This window comes from Pan paniscus, chromosome 19 (genome assembly GCF_029289425.2).
Source record: "Pan paniscus chromosome 19, NHGRI_mPanPan1-v2.0_pri, whole genome shotgun sequence".
In the NCBI taxonomy this organism is placed as follows: Eukaryota; Metazoa; Chordata; class Mammalia; order Primates; family Hominidae; genus Pan; species Pan paniscus.
This window is the reverse complement of record NC_073268.2, coordinates 80,754,278-80,776,885: the sequence shown is the minus strand read 5'-3', so window position 1 is coordinate 80,776,885 and position 22,608 is coordinate 80,754,278. Positions and strand designations below refer to the sequence as shown.

General features: G+C 39.2%; 1 protein-coding gene across 4 annotated transcripts in view; it reads left to right on the top strand.

Moving 5' to 3' along the window:
• The window catches only part of SMURF2 (SMAD specific E3 ubiquitin protein ligase 2), a 120,450-nt gene that overhangs the window by 74,564 nt on the left and 23,278 nt on the right, over positions 1-22,608 (top strand). For all 4 annotated transcript variants that reach the window (XR_008621578.2, XM_055100907.2, XM_034942739.3 and 1 more), the window contains 5 exons: positions 1,438-1,522; positions 4,063-4,146; positions 6,625-6,827; positions 9,006-9,090; positions 15,520-15,678. Coding sequence is in view for 3 of the 4 variants with exons in the window: in XM_055100907.2 (XP_054956882.1) it covers positions 1,438-1,522; positions 4,063-4,146; positions 6,625-6,827; positions 9,006-9,090; positions 15,520-15,678 (616 nt within the window). In the remaining variant the exon portion in view is untranslated. The remainder of the gene's footprint in view (positions 1-1,437; positions 1,523-4,062; positions 4,147-6,624; positions 6,828-9,005; positions 9,091-15,519; positions 15,679-22,608) is intronic.

Genomic DNA, 22,608 nt, shown 5'->3' with positions numbered 1-22,608 from the left:
CCTTAGATGTAATACTTGTTGTGCTGACCTATTATTTAAGAAGTTGGATTTATAGCCAAGTTTGACTATACCTCCTTCTGTCTTTTGGGAGAGTTACCAGAACTAGAATTAAGCAATACTGGAGCGGCAAAGAAGGACTTCAGAGATATAATTTAACGTAACTTTTTCATTATTCAGACAGGGATTATCTACACCTTAAGTATATTAAGTGTTTTGTTCAAGGTTACAGTGCTAAACTAGTTACTAGAGCCTGCTCTAGAATTCACATCTCTTCCTTCCTCGTTCTTTGTGGTGGTTTTATACTACACTGGATAATGGTGTCCTGTTAAAACTCCATCAATCCAAGGATTGCTCTTTTGCTGGAATACCAGGATGGCCCTCTTGCTAGAATACAGTGTATTTTTATTTATTATTTATTTATTTATTTTTTTGAGACGGAGTCTCACTCTGTTGCCAGGCTAGAGTGCAGTGGTGCAATCACGGCTCACTGCAACCTCTGCCTCCCAGGTTCAAGTGATTCCCCTGCCTCAGCCTCCCCAGTAGCTGGGACTGCAGGTGCACGCACCACGCCCGTAGTTCCTCACCCGGCTAATTTTTTGTATTTTGTAGAGACGGGGTTTCATCATGTTTGCCAGGCTAGTCTCGATCTCCTGACCTCATGATCCGCCTGCCTCGGCCTCCCAAAGTGCTGGGATTACAGGCAGAAGCCACTGCGCCCAGCCCAGTGTATTTTTTAGATGGTCAGATGATCAAGTATTAAAGTCAAATTAATATGGACTTTTCAAACTTCTTTGTACATGAATACACCCTTAATATGTTATGCCTCTTCCTTTTTTTTTTTTTTTTTTTTTTTTTTTGAGACGGAGTCTCGCTGTATCGCCCAGGCTGGAGTGCAGTGGCGCGATCTCAGCTCACTGCAAGCTCCGCCTCCCGGGTTCAAGCGATTCTCCTGCCTCAGCCTCCCGAGAAGCTGGGACTACAGGTGCCCACCACCACGCCTGGCTAATTTTTTTGTATTTTTAGTAGAGACGGGATTTCACCCTGTGTTAGCCAGGATGGTCTCGATCTCCTGACCTTGTGATCTGCCCGCCTCGGCCTCCCAAAGTGCTGGGATTACAGGCGTGAGCCACCGCGCCCAGCTATGCCTCTTCTTAATTAAGTACAGTATTGACTCTGCTATGCACCATTACTATGGTGAAAAAGGAATTAGGCTTCTTCCATGAACGTAATAAAGTGTAGAAAACCTTAGAATTCTAATATTACTCCTAAAGGGAAAAATCTGTGGGAAAAGAAATTATAAATTTTAGTAGAAACCAAAGAGTTCATTCTAAAGTATTAAAATAAGCTAAGTCAGATGTCTTCTGAAGATAGAAATTTTAGATTATAATAGTTCTTTCTAGTTGTACGAATCTTAGTAATATTTCTGTCATTTAATAGTAAGTCTTCAGTCCAGAGACCGAATAGGCACAGGAGGACAAGTTGTGGACTGCAGTCGTTTATTTGATAACGATTTACCAGACGGGTAAGCTAACATCACTGAAATCATTAGAGAAATATATAGATAATATCTTTAAAAGAATAGAAATAAGTGGGTGTTTATTGTATATTAAATGGTGTTTATCGTATATTGAATGTAGATTTTCCTTCTAATTGTAAAATTAATGGAAGATCTTGTCTCGACAAATTTATAAAATAAGCCACAAATTAAATGTGTTAAATTTGGTTATTAAGAGTTTTGACTAGGAGACAAATGAAATTTCTTGACAAATATAACTCTCTTGTAAATATTATCTAGTTAAAAAAATGTTGCTTGATTAAATTATTCAAAACAGGCCATGCAAGTGCTAAATTAGAAACATTGCTATATTTAAGAGGGATGGGATGGATAGTTTGTGTAATAGTAATTAAAATAACATGGTAAGATTTCATTGAGCATGTATATGGCAGATACTGTTATAAGCACTTTATGTACATATCATTTAATTCTCATAGCATCTTGGAAGGCAGTATATAGCCATGCTTCTGAAATCAGACCACCTGAGTTCTAATCCTTACTATTCTGTGTATTGGCTTTATGACCTTAATTTATTTAACTTCCATATGCTTTGGTTTATATTTATTTACAAAAGAGTATGAGTGATAATAGCATACTCATAAACTGTTGAGAGGATCAAATGAAATAATTCAGGTAAGGCACTTTAGCACAGTGTCTTGCATAAAATAAGCGCTTAGTAAATAATTAGCTACTATTATTTCTATTGCTACTATTATTGTTACCCTCAAAAACTAAGAGAGAAGTTATTTGGCTAAGGCCACATAATAAATGGCAGAGCCAAAACACACAAACCTGTCTTGATTCTAAAGTCATGATTTTTATGACTGGTCTCTTTGATACTAGTTCTAACTCTTTTCTGATTTTATTTTTAACATTTAAAGTATTTTTAACTAACTTCGATGAGATATAACTTACATGTAATAAATTGCATCCATTGAAGTATATAAATGGTTAAATTTTAACTCCAATTATTTTTTATACAAAATTTTATACCCAGGTTATGGTATTTACTCATTTTTTAAACTGTTAAAAATCACTATAATTAACTGTTCGTAGATCACTTTAGCTTCTAGATATGTCTGTTAGGTCTTTTATAGATATGAGGTAGATTATGGTATTTTTGAAAAGGAAATTTAGGATGAAATAACTAATCAATATTGAGAGAGTGCCAGCAGTAATAAGGCTTATTGTTCTAAACTTGCCCTACATTATTGTACTATAATTGTAATCACAGGAGGGAAAATACCCTAGCATCTCTTTATTTTCTGTCTTTTAGAGCCCTTCAACCTCTGCCAGTATCTTTGTAGAAATATTAACATTATCACATTTCTGTAGTCATTTGGCTCTTTTTCATTAAATGAATTATAGTAAAGAGTTGATAGAAAGTAGCAGTCTTGGCCAGGCATGGTGGCTTACGCCTGTAATCCCAGCACTTTGGGAGGCTGAGGCGGGAGGACCACAAGGTCAAGAGATCAAGAGCATCCTGGCCAACATGGTGAAACCACGTCTCTTCTAAAAATACAAAAAGTAGCCAGGCGTGGTGGTGTGCACCTGTAGTCCCAGCTACTCAGGAGGCTGAGGCAGAAGAATTGCTTGAACCCGGGAGGCGTAGGTTGCAGTGAGCTGAGATCGTGCCACTGCACTCCAGCCTGGTGAAGGAGCAAGACTCTGTCTCAAAAAAAAAAAAAAGAAAAAAGAAAAAAATAAAGTAGCTGTTTCGATTTTTTTTTTTTTTTGAGGAGTTTCGCTCTTGCCACCCTGGCTGGAGCGCAGTGGCATGATCTTGGTTCACTGCAACCTCCGCCTCCCCGGTTCAAGCAATTCTCCTGCCTCAACCTCCCAAGTAGCTGGGATTACAGGCGCATGCTACCACGCCCGGCTAATTTTTGTATTTTTAATAGAGACGGGGTTTCACCATGTTGGCCAGCCTGGTCTCGAACTCCTAACCTCAGGTGATCTGCCTACCTTGGCCTCCCAAAATGCTAGCCTCCCAAAATGCTGGAATTACAGACGTGAGACACCGCGCCAGCCAATAGTCTTCATTTTTAAAAAATTAGTTTGGGTAGGCTAAATGCTTTGAAAAGCTTTTGGCCGGATGCGGTGGCTCACACCTGTAATCCCAGCACTTTGGGAGGCCGAGGCGGGTGGATCACGAAGTCAAGAGACCTCGTGAGTTTATGGTTAAATGTATTTTTAGTATGGCCATTTTCCATATTCTGGAGTAATTAGTATGAATTTAATTGTGTATTGTTGACATTATTAAAAATTCTCAGAGTTTGGCTGATGGAAAATATTTGTTACACCTCAGCATAAATACTTTAGAAGCTTCAGAATCCCATAAAATATATTACAGAGTTCTAAAATAAGTTGAAAAAATTATATATTCTGTGAATTGATACTTCAGGTTGGCATTCCCGATTTGTAACAGCAGATGTCTTACTGGCTTGCTTGTTGCACTGTGTCCAAGTTTCCTATTAATGCCTTATCACTCAATATTTTTCTTTAAGCTGGGAAGAAAGGAGAACCGCCTCTGGAAGAATCCAGTATCTAAACCATATAACAAGAACTACGCAATGGGAGCGCCCAACACGGTAAGAACGTACAAATATTTTCTCATGATCTATGCCAGCCACCCTCCTGAAGTCCTTTTCTATTTATCTGTCAGCTTTACTAGATTTTTTTTCTTGGTTTTTGCTGTCGTAGATCAGTAGATCTTATAACAGGTGCCATTGTTATTTTTTAAAAGTGTTCTTCAACAGTTTGTTTGACAGGTCATGCTGTCATTGTAGCTCCAGGGCCTGCAGTGGTACTCAATAAATATTGAATGAGGCAGGGCGTGGTGGCTCATGCCTGTAATCCCTGCACTTTTCGAGGCTGCCTGTAATCCCTGCACTTTGGGAGGCCAAGGCATGTGGATCACTTGAGTTCAGGAGTTGGAGACCAGCCTGGGCAACATGATGAAACCCTGTCTCTACCAAAAAAATTAGCTGGGCATGTGACTTATGCTTGTGGTCCCAGCTACTTGGGACGTGGAGGTGGGAGGATTGCTTGAACATAGGTGGTGGAGGTTGCAGTGAGCCAAGATCGTGCCCGTGCACTCTAACCTGGGTGATAGAATGAGACTCTGTCCCAAAAAAAAAAAAAAAAATATTGGCCAGGCATGGTGGCTCACCACTGTAAGCCCAACACTTTGGAAGGCCAAGGTGGGCGGATCACTTGAGGTCAGGAGTTCAAGACCAGCCTGGCCAACATGGAGAAACCCCATCTCTACTAAAAATACAAAAATTAGCTGGACGTGGTGGTGGGTGCCTGTAATCCCAGCTACTCAGGAGGCTGAGGCAGGAGAATGGCTTGAACCCAGGAGGTGGAGGTTGCAGTGAGCCGAGATTGCGCCACTGCACTCCAGCCTGGGCGATAGAGCGAGACTCAGTCTCAAAAATAAAACAAATAAAATAAAATAAAATAAAAATCGAATGAATTAAATTGATAAGCAGAGGAATCTCTGAACTAAATCTTGAAGAATGTCAGGTATAGTCACTTCATGGAGCTTACTGTATAAAGACATTGGGATGCAAGATAAATTTTGGGAACCGCAAAGAGGTGCTTTTGAAGTAACTGAAAACAAATAGTCTATGTGGCTGAATCCCCTTCTCCTCACCCTTTTAAGTGAGAACAAAATTTGCCATCTTGTGCAGTGTTTTGTTTTGCCTGTTTTCCCCCTCTTGAGCAGGACTGGCACTAGGCATAAAATACCAAATTCTTTTCATTAGCTGCACCTACTTTTATTTATACAGAACTAATTGCTTAACTCATTGGATCACAAGGTTTTCTCTTTTACGTTATAATTCTCAGGTAAAAGCTTAGCTCATGTTGTCAAGTTGCATTTCTAGTATTAAACTGCCAAGGAATTTATTGAAGTACCCATTTTTATTATATCTGAGCACAGATGAATATGTACTTGTGTCAGTGTTCAAGGTTTCACTTGAACACCAATTTCCTTCTGACTCATTTAACCAGTAAAATTAACTTGAATTTCTACATGTATAAAAGGATGATTGTTGTTTTAAATGTTAATTTTTTTTTTTTTTTTTTTTGGAGATGGAGTCCTGCTCTATTGCCTAGGCTAGAGTGCAGTGGTACGATCTTGGCTCACTGCAACCTCTGCCCACTGCAACCTCTGCCTCCCGGATTCAAGCAATTCTCGTACCTCAGCCTCCCGAGTAGCTGGGACTACAGGCGCCCGCCCCCACACCTGGCTAATTTTTGTATTTTTAGTAGAGGTGGGGTTTCGCTGTGTTGGCCAGGCTGGTCTCAAACTCCTGACCTCAAGTGATCCGCTCGCTTCGGTCTCCCAAAGTGCTGGGATTACAGGTGTGAGCCACCATACCCTGCCATGTTAATTTAAGAATGAACTCTTAATTATTTTTTTATTTTGAAAGATCTGCAATAGTAGACTGGAAGCCCCTTAAAGAGACAAACTGTTTTCTTTCCTTTTGCGATGTATTGTCAAATGACTGGGTGACTTTTTTAGATTGGGAGGTCTGAGGGACCTCTTAGGAGGCAATAATAAACTGATTTGAATGACAAAAAAGAGCCAGGCCGAGGGAGAGTAGGAGAAAAGAATATGCCAGATGGAAGGAAGAGCAACTGCTCTCAGGTGGAATGACCTTGGCAAGTTCAAGGAACAGGAAGAATATGAGTGTGGCTGAAGCAGAGTGGGAGGGAGAATGGTGGGAAGTCAGGTCTGAGGGAGAGGCTATAGCTAGATCAAGCAGTGTTTTGTAAGCCAGTCTCACATCCACAGATACGTATGGATTTTATATCAAATGTCATTAAAATAAAGTCATTTAAATACATAGTTGATGACATGCTTATCATTTGCATTTCTTTGGTGCTTAGAGACTTCAGGTTTGCTTTTACTCAGAGTTCTTGAAGTCATTATACTTGTATTAGTCATTCTGTTTTCAGACATGATAAGTGGTTGTTACTGCAGTATATATATATTGTCTAGAGAACTCTACTTTTGATATCTAAATTGATAACGTCTTTTCCTTGTTAATTTTCAATAGACCGGCATCCGAATATTCTAGCCCTGGCAGACCTCTTAGCTGCTTTGTTGATGAGAACACTCCAATTAGTGGAACAAATGGTGCAACATGTGGACAGTCTTCAGATCCCAGGCTGGCAGAGAGGAGAGTCAGGTCACAACGACATAGAAATTACATGAGCAGAACACATTTACATACTCCTCCAGACCTACCAGAAGGCTATGGTATGACAACTAGCAAAGGAAAAATAAAATGTGGTTTACTGATTTCAGCTTGCTGAGGAAGTCAGAAAATATATTTTGAAAAAGTTATTAATCTGAGCTTAGGGATTCTGCATGAAAATAAATATAAAACCTCCCAACTTTGAAAAGTCTTTGAAGTGGTAGATGACTACCTAACCAACAGTTTGACCTTGTGCTCATCATTCAGCCTCAGCGTTTGTGCTCTTCTATAATGAAGTGAGATGACTAGTTTATAACAAAGGTAGTGTGAGAAGCATACGAAATGAAGTGAGACTGTTTTGTAAATAGGCACTGTATAGAAAGGTAAGATGGTATTGTTACTGATAACGGTAATCTGAAGTTCAACCTATGACATAATTTTTTAGACATATATATTTAGAAATAATTTTAAAGGCATATTTCTGATCATATATTTGTATTGTCTGTAATTTTGGATTATCTGATTGGATTGTTGTAAATGACTGAGTCACTTCTATGTTTGTATAAAATGATTACAATCTTATATAAAATCCTAGATTATAAAGTTTCATGTGGAAGATAACATGAGTCTTGTCCTAATAGAATACGGAAGTTTCTAATTTAATACCATCTTGTGAATCCTTGTATATAGTCTGAACTTGACTTCCTCTTCTTGCCAAAAGCTCACCAGGGTTACTTACATCTTTGCCCTCTTAACAGACTATAGATAAACCACTTTGGATTGATGTTGACATCTAATGACCAACACTGGGAATTGCCACATCTAAGTTTTATTTTACTCAAGAATATATTTTAAAACTCTTCTGCAAATGCATGATTTTTATTTTAGTTTTAAATGTATTTTAGCTCTTTAATTTGAAAAAATTTGTCCATTAACTGTGCTATGACTCAAAGGTTAACTTTTAGCACAATCATTAAATTATAGGCTTGAGTGACAGACAGACCTAGGACCTAGGTTCATATCCTGGCTTTGCCATGTAACACCGAGCACATTATTTAACCTCTTTGAGCCTCAATTTTATCCTCTATAGAGGAAAATAACAGCACCAACCATCTAGGTTTGTTGCAAGAAATCAGTGATATCTAATTTCATGTGAAATGCTGGCACAGTGTCTGGCATAGTAAATTTTAACTGTCATTATCAATGTTCAGACCTGAGAAGAAATACTCTCCTGCCATTTCTCTTTGAGATTATAAGGCAAGCTCTTTAGAGTGGGAGTGGTTATACTTCTACAATATTTCTGTGATTTGAATTTTAAAAACTGTACAACCAAAACATAAAAATAAAGTGGATACCAAGGCTGAAATTATTATAGCTGTCCTCTATAGTAATATGATTTTGTTTATAATTTGTGAAAGTTTAAAGTTTAAATTTATTGACATACGTTTATAAACAAATTAGATTTATACTAATAAATATTAGTAATAGTTTTTTATGTATTGAAGTTTCTCATTGGATTTTGTCTAAAGACAAAACAAAACCCACCATAAAGAAACCCTTTTAGAGATTGTTCTCTTCACCCTGGCTTTCCTGTGTCTTCCCAAGGATTTTGAGTTCATTTTGTCCTTGACTTTTTTCTCCCCAGTGTGCCTGCTTGCTCTTTAGTCCTCTTCTTTCTAATTTGGCTATTTTTCCATCTCTATCTGTTTATGACATAGAATGTCTCCCCAGTATCTCATCTGTTTTGCTTCTCTTTGAGCTCAAATGTAATCTTGAGAATATACCTTTGTCTAGCAAAGAGAAAACATAAGTTTTGGTATAAAATTAGGCATAATAAGCATTATCAACCTCCAGACTCTTTGAAAATTTCTGGAAGTTCCTCCTCAAATCTTCCCAATGTTGGCCAGCCTCTTTCTCAGAGCCTTTTATACATCATTTAAAATTTTTTAGTTATTAGTATTGTGACAATCTTGATTTGTTTTCCATTGCAACATATTTAGTATTTAAGCCATGTTATAAGTTTAGTTTGTTTGTGGATAGCTGGCCTGTGGCCCTCATCATTTGTAAAATTGTTTCCAAGAGACAGAACAAATAATTTGTAAAGCCCTTTTTTGATAATAAATAAAATAGATTGGTAATTTGGAGATTTTTCCCTATTAGTATATCATCTTAGTGTATATAACTGTCTTTGATCTGGACAGTCTGAATGTTTTTGTTATCAGTGTTTATTAATTTTACAGAACAGAGGACAACGCAACAAGGCCAGGTGTATTTCTTACATACACAGACTGGTGTGAGCACATGGCATGATCCAAGAGTGCCCAGGTAAGAACGTATTTTAAGCACTCTTTAGACCATCAAAGAGCCATTTCACCTAGGATTTCTTTGATTTTTAAGAAATTTTTACCTTTTAAAAATAGTTTATGTAAAAGTTTGACTCTTCTGATAGTTACTTCAGTTTTAACGTTTAGTAGAAAGTCCTGCCTACTGCTCTGCAATCCCACCTCAGTTCTCCCCTCCCTCACCAGTTCCTAGCCACCCTCCCCTGCTTCCCCTTAAAAAAAAGTGGAATAGGCAGGGCATGGTAGCTCATGCCTGTAATCCCAGCACTTTGGGAGGCCAAGGTGGGCAGATCATGAGGTCAAGAGATCGAAACCATCCTGGCCAACATGGTGAAACCCCATCTCTACTAAAAATACAAAAATGAGCTGGGCGTGGTGGCGCGTGCCTGTAATCCCAGCTACTCGGGTGGCTGAGGCAGGGAATCGCTTGAACCCAGAGAGGTGGAGGTTTGCAGTGAGCTGAGATCACGCCACTGCACTCCAGCCTGGCCACAGAGCGAGACTCTGTCTCAAAAAAAAAAAAAAAAAAAAAAGTGGAATGAAAACATGGATCTTTTAGGAGTTTGAAATTTGTCCTAGGGCACCAAGCAGGTGGCTCTTACCTGTATTCCCAACACTTTGGGAGGCTGAGGCATGAGGATCACTTGAGACCCAGGAGTTTGAAACCAGTCTGAGCCACATAGACCTGGTCTCTACCAAAGATTAAAAATCAGCTGTATGTGGTAGAGCACATCTGTGGTCCCAGTTGCTTGGGAGGCTGAGGCAAGGGGATTGCTTGAGCCATGGAGGTTGAAGCTGCAGTGAGCCTTGGTCGTGCTACAGCACTCCAGCCTGGACGACAGAGCAAGACCCCATTTCTCTCTCTCTTTTTTTTTTTTTTTAGTGTTTTATTTATTTATTTATTTATTTATTTTATTATACTTTAAGTTCTAGGGTATATGTTCACAACGTGCAGGTTTGTTACATATGTATACATGTGCCATGTTGGTGTGCTGCACCCATTAACTTGTCATTTACATTAGGTATATATCCTAATGCTATCCCTCCCCCCTCCCCCCACCCCACAACAGGCCCTGGTGTGTGATGTTCCCCTTCTTGTGTCCAAGTGTTCTCATTGTTCAATTCCCACCTATGAGTGAGAACATGCAGTGTTTGTTTTTTTGGCCTTGCGATAGTTGGCTGAGAATGATGGTTTCCAGCTTCATCCATGTCCCTACAAAGGACATGAACTCATCCTTTTTTATGGCTGCATAGTATTCCATGGTGTATATGTGCCACATTTTCTTAATCCAGTCTATCATTGATGGACATTTGGGTGGATTCCAAGTCTTTGCTATTGTGAATAGTGCCGTAATAAACATACGTGTGCATGTGTCTTTATAGCAGCATGATTTATAATCGTTTGGGTATATACCCAGTAATGGGATGGCTGGGGCAAGACCCCATTTCAAAAAAAGAGAAAGAATATTCGTGTAGTCCCAGCTGCTCGCGAGGCTAAGGTGGGAGGCGGAAGTTGCAGTGAGCTGAGATCACACCACTGCACTCTAGCCTGGGTGACAGAACGAGACCCGTCTCAAAAAAAAAAAAAAAAAAGGATAGAAAAAGAAAATTGACCCAGGGAATAATGGAACACATACCCTTTAAAAACGGGTAGTAGGTTGATATTCTTAATTATGGTTCAGCTTAAAAAAAAAAATCTTTAAAAAATTTAACCTCATAAATGCATTCAATGTTCTTTTATGTGTTCCTTAATAAAATTCCATTTTTAGAAAACAACGTAATTTAATTAATTAATTAATGTTTTTGAGACGGAGTCTCATTCTGTTGTCCAGGCTGGAGTGCAGTGGTGCAATGTCAGCTCACTGCAACCTCCGCCTCCCGGGTTCAAGTGATTCTCCTGCCTCAGCCTCTTGAGTAGCTAGGATTACAGGCACCTGCCACCACACCCAGCTAATTTTTGTATTTTTAGTAGAGACGAGATTTTGCCATGTTGTCCAGGCTTGTCTTGAGCACCTGACCTCAGGTGATTTGCTCGCCTCGACCTACCAAAGTGCTGGGATTACATGCGTGAGCCACTGTGCCTGGCCCTAATTTAATTTAAATATCCAAACTTGTGTATTTCAGCTGCAGATATTGCATTTACTAACCAAAATGTCAATTACTTTTAACTTCAAAAAGATGAAATGACACACAAATAAATTTAGTGATTTACCATAATTTTTGGAACATTGTTTTCTCCCTGCCTCCCTCCCTCTCTTTTTTTTGAGACAGGATCTAGCTCTGCTGTCCAGGCTGGAGAGCAGCAGTGCAGTCCTGGCTCACTACAACCTCTGCCTCCTGGGTTCAAGTCATCCTCCCACCTCAGCCTCCTGAATAGCTGGGACTACAGGCATGCGCCACAATACCCCGCTAATTTTTGTATTTTTAGTAGAGATGGGGTTACGTCATGTTGCCCAAGCTAGTCTCAAACTCCTGAGCTCAAGCAATCTGTGCACCTCGGCCTCCCAAAGTGCTGGGATTACAGGCATGAGCCACCGTGCTTGGCCCTATTTTGAGTTATTTTTTAATGAACAGATGCAAAGTACCAAGTAGTCCAGTTACAACTGGAAAAAAGCTTGAATTCTAAATTAAATTCTAAATCAACTTTGTATGTTGCACATACAAAGGATTTGTAGGATGTGGATATTTTATGTTAAGCACAGCAGCCCCCCTCCTCCAAAACAAACCCCTAGAACAACCCACAGAAGGTTTTTTTTCCTGCCTAAAGCTTATGCTCAGGACTCTATTGTGTATTTGAATAAAAAACAGATGTGACTAGCTAGTCTTGGGTTGCTTTGATACTCTCTATTTATAAATAAAACTGTGATTATGAAAATGTCTTACTTTGTGTTATAGAGCTCAGAATTCTTTGAGGGTGGCAACCAAGGGAATGTGCTATTACTCATTACTTTATCAAGGTTGCCATTTCCATGTCTTGACAATATAAGCTGTTAGTTTTTAAAAAGTAGTGGGGGCCGGGCACGGTGGCTCACACCTGTAATCCCAGCACTTTGGGAGGCTGAGGCAGGAGGATCACTTGAAGTCAGGAATTTGAGACCAGCCTGGCCAGCATGGTGAAAACCCGTCTCTACTAAAAACACAAAATTAGCCAGGCATGGTGGCATGTGCCTGTAATCCCAGCTACTCAGGAGGCTGAAGAAGAAGAATTGCTTGAACCTGGGAGGTGGAGGTTGTGGTGAGCCGAGATCGCACCGTGGCACTCCAGCCTGGGCAACACAGCAAGACTCCATCTCTAAAAAAATAAATAGATAAAAAGTAGTGGGGAGGAAATTTTACTTTTTTTTTTTAAGCTTACTAAAAAAAGAAAAAAAAAATCCAACGGCCTAACTTTTCAAAATCAGTTTTATTATATAAATTGTAAAAAGCTTTTTGGATTCTGTTTATCTAGTTGAAGGTCAATAATAAGCTTTTCTTTAAAATAATTAGAAATTATTTGTAGGAAATGTATAGAATAACAATGATCATTTTTTTTTTAACTAAATGATTTACAATAGTGAGAAAGTTGACCTTGAGTTATATGTTGAAAGAATAGTATGTAAGCTGGCAACAGAAATTGAAATTGAGACAGATTTCAGCACCACTGTTGGTAATAGGCTCTTATTCCAGAGGAAACATGTCAGTTTTTTATTAGTGAGTAAAGGATTTCTGCGAAGCTTTAAGAATATCTCATGTTGAGTATTGACATGTATTTTGAATGATGATTTTATGAAATAACACTTGGGATTATTTTTCTTATTCTGTATCCCCCAAATTACCTTAAAAACTTACATCTTTTGTTTTGGAGGATCCTTTAGCAAATATGCCTTTTGTATGGAAGATCTTTTATGAAAGTATACTATAAATATTTAGTTTCTATTACAATATCACTATTCGAAGATATTTATAAAATTGCAAAGTCAGACTCTTTAAAACAAACTTTATTTAAAGATATCCAGGATACCTAGATTTATCCAAGAAATCTCATTTCACCATGTTTTGCATTTCTCTTTAAAACAATGATTAATGCCTTGTTATTTGTTATATTGCATACTGAGTGACTGTAGTCTTGAAATACAGATCTGTGTTACTTTGTATGACTGTATAACATTCCATTTTTCTTTAACCAGCTCCCAGTGAGACATAAAGATTATTTCTAGTGTTTTGCTCTTTTAATCAGTGCTTTAGCACTCTCCCGTGTATGACTGTAGATTTATAAAATTCTAATAAAATGACATGAAATGAAATTCTACATTTTATCAGTAGAATTGTTCATTTTTTATTTTAATTTTTTTTTTAACTTTTAGGTTCAGGGGTACCTGTGCAGGTTTGTTATAGGTAAACTTGTGTCATGAGGGTTTGTTGTACAGATGATTCTGTCACCCAGATACTAAGCCTAGTACCCATTCGTTATTTTCCACCCTCAGATAGGCCATAGTACCTGTTGTTCCTCTCCATGTGTCCGTGTGTTCTCATCATTTAGCTCCTACTTATAAGTGAGAACATGCAATATTTGGTTTTCTGTTCCTGCTTTAGTTTGCTAAGGATAATGTCCTCCAGCTCCTGTTTTTCATTTCTAAACCATTAAAAATCTATTTGGGGCCGGTGCAGTGGCTCATGCCTATAATCCCAGCACTTTGGGAGGCTGAATTTGGGAGGCTGAACTCCCTGAGTTCTCAGCTTGGGGAGGAAGCTTCAGGTTTCCTATCCCAGTCTTGCTGCTGGCTTGCCCTTCTGCCTACCTGCCACTCAGGTACCATCTTTACTCAGTCCCCCGAACTCCCTTTTTTTTTAAATTTGAGGAGAATTCTTGGAACTTTCCCTTGCCTCTTTTGAGACTAGCAGTGTTTCAAATGGTGTTTTTTCCTACACTTTAGCTGTTCTGTAGCAGGAGTCTCTTGGAACACCTATAGCAGAAGTCAGAATGATTGCTTTGGCAAATATAGGTCCCTGTGTGCCCATCATTGGTTTCACTATGACTAAGGAGAGGTCATCTCAGGAAAAACATTTTTCTAGTATAACTTTTAAAATGTGGTTTTGATGAAATTTGTGATTACTTATAATTATCTGTTACAATTTAAATTTACATAAACATGCTGCTTTTATCTTCTCCTCCTCCCCCCCTCCTCCTCCTCCTCCCCCTCCTCCTCCTCCTCCCCCTCCTCCTCCTCCTCCCCCTCCTCCTCCTCCTCCTCCTCCTCCTCCTCTTTTTTTTAATAAAAAGAGGACCACAAAAACAGTTTTACTATCTAGATGCTTGAGTTTGCTTGGTCACTTTCAGAGTATGTCGTTTCTTTGGTATTTACACATGGCTCTGGCAACCTAAAGTATTCATTTAAGGCAGGAAATGACCTGATCATATCATACATTGTTACACGCAGTCTCAATTATGTCACCAAGGGCAGTGACTTTTCTCTTCTGGTGGATGACAACAGCAATTTCCACACTTTGGAAGCTTCACTGAAATATTTTTTTCTAACAGTGTAGAGGATAAGAATTTGCAGTTCTATTGCCAGTTTATTATAGAGGATACAACTCTGGAACAGCCAAATGGAAGCAATGCTTAGGACACAGTATGGGGGGAGGGCAAGGAGCTACCATGCCCTCTCTGGGCAGGCCACCGTCCAGTACCTCAGTGTGTTCACCAACCTGGAAGCTCCTTAACTCATTCTTTAAGGCCCTATAAATCCTTCTCTATATATACTAGTATTTTAAGAATGTATAATATAATAGCAATAGTCTTTGGTCCATTAAAAATCTTAGCTTTTCTTATTGCAGTGGTAACCCTTAGAGCACTCTTGGTAATGTGTCTTAAACAGGTTCTTCATTGACTAACTTTACAGATTTTAGAATTGCAGTTTATTCTTTAAAAATATGCTGTGATTATTTTCAGGATCATAATTTCAGTAACATTTCCAGTTTTGCTTTGTTGGCGAGCTTAAAATTATGGGATGGACATTTTATGCAAATTTTATGGTATAGTAAAGAAATGAAGGGAAATTTTAGAAAGCATTTAATTCTTTATATCACTGACACTTGTAAAATTACTTCCTGTCAAACACGTATTGAAATACAGTTTATGTTGGCAAATATTGTGATTGATTTTATATTAATTTAAATCTGTATTACATTAAAGCCTAGGAAATTACTAAAAAATGTAGGCTATGTGATAAGTTTTTCTGAGCCATTTATGGATTGGGCTTTGAAGATGAAAGTTTGTTAAACCATTGGGAATTAAAGATTCCAGCTGAACATCTCAAGTTTCTGAAACAATACATTTTCTCACACTTTGTGGAATTGTTCTGTGTCATTTACACTTGCTTGGTTCAGCAGGGCGAGCAATGAGGTATTTTTTATTTTATATTTGTTTTTGCAGGGATCTTAGCAACATCAATTGTGAAGAGCTTGGTCCATTGCCTCCTGGATGGGAGATCCGTAATACGGCAACAGGCAGAGTTTATTTCGTTGACCATAACAACAGAACAACACAATTTACAGATCCTCGGCTGTCTGCTAACTTGCATTTAGTTTTAAAGTAAGTTTTTGAAACGATACATGTTAAAATGGGAGTTAAACATGATGAAACGCATAGATGCTTTTAATAATAAATGTGAGTCTCGATACAGTGGCTCACGCCTTTAATCCCAGTGCTTTGGGAGGCCGTGGCAGCAGGATCACTTGAGGCCAGGGGTTTGAGACTAGCCTGGTCAATATAGTGAGACCTCATCTCTACAAAAAAAAAGTTGTTTAAATTAAAAAATTAGCTGGGTGTGGTGGTGTATGCCTGCAGTCCTAGCTACTTGGGAAACTGAGGCAGGAGAATCGCTGAGCCCAGGAGTTTGAGGCTGCAGTGGACTATGATCACACCACTCCAACTCCAGCCTGGGTGACAGATGGAGACCCTGTCTCTTAAAAAAAAAAAATGAAAGAACATCTACTTTCATCAGTTATAATTTACTTTTATTGAGCAAAATTTATGTAAGAGTGTGACAAGGTTTACTCTGATATGAGTATTTTAAACCTACTATGCTTTTAGGTAGGAACCTGTCTTGGAATGTTAGGAAAAGGGTTATTAGAGGTGCTCAAGATGGCCTTTTACAGAGGCAATATCTTGACAGGAGAAGTAGGGGTTGAACAGGCTAATTTTGTGTTGCCATTGTAATATAAAATTATTAATAATTTATATTAATGGCTAACACCTTAGTAGCACTTATTGTGTGCCAAGCATTGTTCTTTATACTTTACATATGTTAGTAAGGCCAGGCATGTGGCTCATGCTGTAATCCCAGCACTTTGGGAGGCTGAGGTTGGAGAATCACTTGAGCCTAGGAGTTCAAGACCAACCTGGGCAACATGTGAGTCCTATTCTCTTCAAAAATTTTTTTAAAAATTAGCTGGTCATGGTGGTGCGCACCTGTGGTCCCAGCTACTCAGGACACCGAGGTGGGAGGATCTCTTGAGCTCAGGAGGTCGTGGCTGCAGTGAGCTGTGATCGCGCCACTCATTCTAGCTTGGGCAACAGAGTGAGACTCTTGTCTTTAAAAAGCAAACAAACAAAAACACCCCAAATTCGTAATTTCATCCTCAGAAAAACTCTGTGAGTTAGCTACTGCCATTTTTACAGATGAGGAAACTGAGGCATAGAGGTTACATGACTTTCCATACGTTGCCAGTGGTGAAGTCTGGAGCGAAACCAGGATGCTCTGGCTTCAGCTGCCTGTGAGGCACTATACTGAGTATTGTGTGTATATTATTTGCATCCATTGCTTTTCTTTTCTCTCTAGCTGCCTCATTTCTTCTAACTCTGTTACTTATTAGCATTGCCTTCTGAAGAATGGGGGCAGGAGGAGGAAAAGAGAGAACAGGAAAACTTCATTACTAAGCAAAGTAGCAAAGTGTCTTTTTCAACACTTCTGGCAAAAACACTGAGAGTGGTATAGCAACAAGGATTTTAGGCTAAGAACTTGGAGAGCAAGGTTCACTCTGACCCCTGAATAATTCATTTTAGCTTCTCTAAATGAATGGTGACATTACCTGCTCTGTCTTATTCATTTGTTGTAAAGTTCTTATGTATGTTAAAATGTTAAAAACACAACAAAAATAATAATATACTTTAAAATGACTTCTGAAAATGTCCTTGTTTCATTAATTTTTGGAGTTAGGTTAATAAAGCAAAAAATTTAAATGAGAACTGGCTACCAGTTTTTTAGGATAATAGGAGAAGACATTGAAAATGTGTATCTTTGGTTCCTTCTTCGAAATATGTATAATTATCCTGGCAGTCTCATTATGTCAGCAGATCTTACTTTATTGTAGATAGAAGATTCTAAAATCTTGCTTACAAATGAAGGTCGCAAGTATTTGAAAGCCCTAATGTAAAAGTATCTGAAGAAACAGAGAAGTATGGACTGTTTCTGTGCATTAGGGTCTTTATAGCCTAGATAGCAAAATAAGTGTCATCTGCAGTCTACCCTTTGAGTAACACTGCTCTAGGGCGCTTGCCTGGTTGTGGAATTGCTATGTCGTAGAATATTTCTATCTTCAACTTTAATGTATAAAGGTAACTTTTCTAAAGTGGCTATGCCAGTTTAGTCTTTTACCGGCAATATGTGAGTTCCTGTTGCTGCAGAAGCTTGCCAGTACTTGCTGTTGTTGGACTTCAAAATTTTTGCTGTTCTGATGATGTTTAATGGTTTCCCATTGTAACTTTAACTTGAATTTGCCTAATTACTGATGAGGTTGAGCACCTTTTTATAGGTTTATTGACTATTTGGATTTCCTGTTTTTGTGAAGGTCCTGTTCACAATTTTTTGCCATTGTCTATTGAGCTTGAACAGCTTTTTTTTGGCCTATTGACCAGCTGCATCAACTTCTTTTGTTAATTTATATCTTTTTGCCTATTTTTCTAATGTAATCTTTATCTTCTAAAATTCACACTTACAAGTAAATGTTTTTAATACATTTATAGTTTTGTCTTTTACTGTAAAGTCTTTAATCCATGTGGACTTTACTTTTGTGTATGGATTTTTTTTTTTTTTTTTTTAGATGGAGTTTCCCTGTTGTCACCCAGGCTGGAGTGCAATGGCGTGATCTCAGCTCACTGCAACCTCCACATCCCGGGTTCAAGCAATTCTCCTGCCTCAGCCTTCCAAGTTAGCTGGGATTATAGGCGCTTGCCACCACGCCGAGCTAATTTTTGTATTTTTAGTAGAGATGGGGTTTCACCGCGTTGCCCAGACTGGTCTCGAGCTCTTGACCTCAGGTGATCTGCCCGCCTCGGCCTCCCAAAGTGCTGGGATTACAGGTGTGAGCCACCACGCCTAGTTCTGGAATTTTTTTTGAGATGGAGTCTTGCTTTGTTGCCCAGGCTGGAGTGCAGTGGTGCTATCTCAGCTCACTGCAACCTCCGCCTCTTGGGTTCAAGCGATTCTCCTGCCTCAGCCTCCTGAGTAGCTGGGACTACAGGCACGCACCACCACGCCCAGCTAATTTTTGTATTTTTAGTAGAGACGAAGTTTCACCGTGTTAGCCAGGCTGGTCTCCAACTCTTGGCCTCAAGTGATCCTCCTGCCTCAGCCTCCCAAAGTGCTGGGATTACAGGTGTGAGCCATTGTGCCCGGCCTGGGTTTTTTTAAAGGGCATATAGGGGCAGCAAATTGGAATTTGGGGAGATGATAAGGAATAAAAGATGTTGGAGCACTCTACAGAGGGCTTTTGTTTTACTTTTGTATCTTAATTGTTTGTTACCTTTCTGCTTCCCCTACTAGACTTTGAATTACTTAAGAAGACGTGTATCCCATTTATTTTTGCTGCTTTAGTATGTAACATACCCAAAGTACTTGACAAATGTACAATGGTAATCAAGAGCCAGTATGGCTCTCTGAGAGGCCCAGGAAGCCTCCAAGAGGTGGTTGTGCTTTATTTACCTCCTGCCTCCAGGATCATCCCTTTAGGTCAAGCTTGTCCAACTCACGGCCCTTAGGCTGGGCCCAGGACGGCTTTCAATGTGGCCCAACACAAGCTGGTAAACCTTCTTAAAAACCATTATGTGGGCAAGGCATAGTGGCTCAATGCCTATAATCCCAGCACTTTGGGAGGCTGAGGCGGGTGGATTGCCTGAGGTCAGGAGTTCGAGACCAGCCTGGCCAACATGGTGAAACCCCGTCTCTACTAAAAATACAAAAATTAGGCCAGGCGCGGTGGCCCACACCTGTAATCCCACCACTTTGGGAGGCCGAGGCGGGTGGATCACAAGGTCAGGAGATCGAGACCATCCTGGCTAATATGGTGAAACCCCATCTCTACTAAAAATACAAAAAAATTAGCTGGGTGTGGTGGTGCACGCCTGTAGTCCCAGCTACTCGGGAGGCTGAGGCAGGAGAATTGCTTGAACCAGGGAGGCGGACGTTGCAGTGAGCCAAGACAGCGCCACTGCACTCCAGCCTGGCAATAGAGCGAAACTCCGTCTCAAAAAAAAAAAAAAAGCCAGGTGTGGTGGCGGGTGCCTGTAATCCCAGCTAGTTGGGACCCAGGAGGCTGAGGCAGGAGAATTGCTCGAACCTGGGAGGTGGAGGTTGCAGTGAGCCAAGATCACACCACTACATTCCAGCCTGGGTGATAGAGCCAGACTTTGTTTCAAAAACAAAACAAAACATTATGAGATTTTTTTAACAGCTCATTAGCTATTGTTAGTGTATTTTATGTGTGGCCCGAGACAGTTCTTTTTCCAGTGTGGCCCAGGGAAGCCAAAAGATTGGACATCTCTGCTTTAGGTAATAGATGTTTGCCTTGATGTTGCCAGTAGAATATTTCAGTAGAACAGTTACAGATCTTCCATCTTTTTGCTGAATAGTTAGTTGTATTAAATAACTGAATGAAAAATAATGTTCTGAAGGAAGAACTACAGGTGGGATGATTAGAAATGTCTGTTGTCTTTTCTGTTTGTTGGAGTAAATGACAGGAAGTAACTTGAAGAACATTTGACTAGTTTTCTTATAATTGTTAGTTTTCCAATTTTGTTGATTAGTTTCCATTAATATGGCCAGCATTTGCATTATCTGGAAGTTTTATACATATTCCTAATAGAAAGTTTTCATTTGAACATTTTCGTATTTTAGTATTAATTTGTTCCTCTCTTCAATATCTTTGATTTCAAGTTACTGTGCTATGAAAAAGCTTAAGGCTGGGCATGGTGGCTCACACTGGTAATCCCAGCACTTTGGGAGGCCGAGGCGGGTAGATCACTTGAGGCCAGGAGTTGGAGATCAGCCTGGCCAACATAACAAACCTGTCTCTACAAAAAAAGTAGGCGTGGTGGTGCATGCCTGTAATCCCAGCTACTCGGGAGGCTGAGGCACGAGAATTCCTTGAACCTGGGAGGTAGAGGGTGTAGTGAGCTGAGATCGCGCCACTGTACTCCAGCCTGGGCGAGAGAGTCTCTATCTAAAAAAAAAAAATAAACTCTCTGTCAGTGGGGCACGATGGCTCACGCCTGTAATCCCAGCGCTTTGGGAGGCCGAGGTGGGTGGATCACAAGGTCAGGAGTTTGAGACCAGCCTGGCCAATATGGTGAAACCCCGTCTCCACTAAAAATACAAAAATTAGCCAGGCATGGTGGCAGGCACCTGTAGTCCCAGCTACTCGGGAGGCTGAGGCAGGAGAATAGCTTGACCCTGGGAGGCGGAGGTTGCAGTGAGCGGAGATTGCGCCACTGCACTCCAGCCTGGGCAACACAGCGAGACTGTCTCAAAAACAAAAACAAAAAAAACAAAAAAACCAAACCAGAAAGCTTAAGCATTTCTACATCCGTTTTTGTTTTGTTTTGTTTTGTTTTTTTCTTCTTCTTTAAGGACAGGATTTCACAACTCCAGCTACTAGTTCGGTAAAGTCCCTAACCTGATAGATCCTCCCTGGGGTTTATATTCGTGTTACATTATATAAAATATATAAAAATTATTTGCAGCATTAAAGTTTCTGTCATAAATTAACTTTAAAGTGATAAATTAGTTTTTATTCAGCTATGTAATATATAATTTATATGTGAAACAATTTATTGAGATACATAAGAAACAATTTTAATCTTAAAATTGTAGTTTTAAAAAGATTCATAAGGCACTAATTTTAAATTATAAGTTAATTTATTAATCTTTACATATCAGGATATGTCGGATAGAAGTATCTTTTCTATTAATGTTTGATTTCTATTTTTTAAAGATTTTAAAATTGGGGGGTTTTTCTTTAGACGAGTGTTAACGGAGTTTTGAATCTATGTCTATGAGCCGTCAAATATAGTATTACCTTATTTGGTACATCTATTATGGTTTTTATTGTTTTTCTCTCTTGGAAATTTTTTTGGCAAAAATGTCATTAGAATATAAATTATTGTTATTAGGCTAATTCTGAAGTGATGAAATTAGTTTAGCCCTTATTTTGAATTTTAGGGTGCTATGATGTTTGGATTATATTGCTATGTAATCCAAAATATTTTTAGATGACTTTTTTTTGCTAGCTTTTTTTACTGTTTCAGCATTTAGGAAATGAGAAAGGCAATACATTATAATCAGCTAGAGGAACTGGGCATGGTTGCTCACGCCTGTAATCCCAGTGCTTTGGGAGGCTAGGTAGGAGGATCCTTTGAGCCCAGGAGTTGGAGGTTACAGTGAGCTATGATCGTCACACTGCACTTCACTTCATCCTAGGCAACAGATTGAGACCCTGCTTATCTGAGCCAGATAAAAATGTCTTGGGACAAATCGTGTTTTAGAGAGGAACGTGGTACTCAAACTGAGAAGAATTGAGAATTAATATTTTGGGAGGAAGCAACAAAAGAAGTTACCTCTTCGAAGTGTATCCTGGGCCTATTGTATATAAATGTACATTTTTAGGATATCCGGTTTGACTTAAAAAAAGCCTTTCTTACACAGATGAATTAATCTTCCTTAGCCCTTTTATACAAATCCCTCCTGCAATATTACTGCCATTATTCTCTTCCAAGGGGGGCATTTTTCATGTTCTGAAGATCGTGTAGTTTCTGTGAGACCTCAGTACCTAATCTGTCAGTGACAGGATGCAGTGTTGTTAAACTATTACAAAACATTGCCATTGGGGTTTAATAAATAACTTTGCCAAGGAAGCATATTCTTCTAAGAAAGCATTTTAGTCAGTTTTTTTTTTTATTTCCTTTGCTTGAAAAGCATGTTTTTGTAACTCAGTAACTATCTTAATAGTAGCTATAGTAACTGATATTTATTTTGCACTTACCATGCTCTGAGTGCCCATGTCATCTTCATTGCAATCCTGGGCTACCTCTTTCTCACCAGTGAGAAAAATGGGGCCTCAAGCAGTTACAGAACTTGTCCAGAGGTGCATAAAAGGTGCTAGAGCTGGGATTTGAATCCACCCAGTCTGACTATGGAGGGTTTTTTTTTCCCTTCATGTTTTGATTCCAGTAACACTAATTACTTAT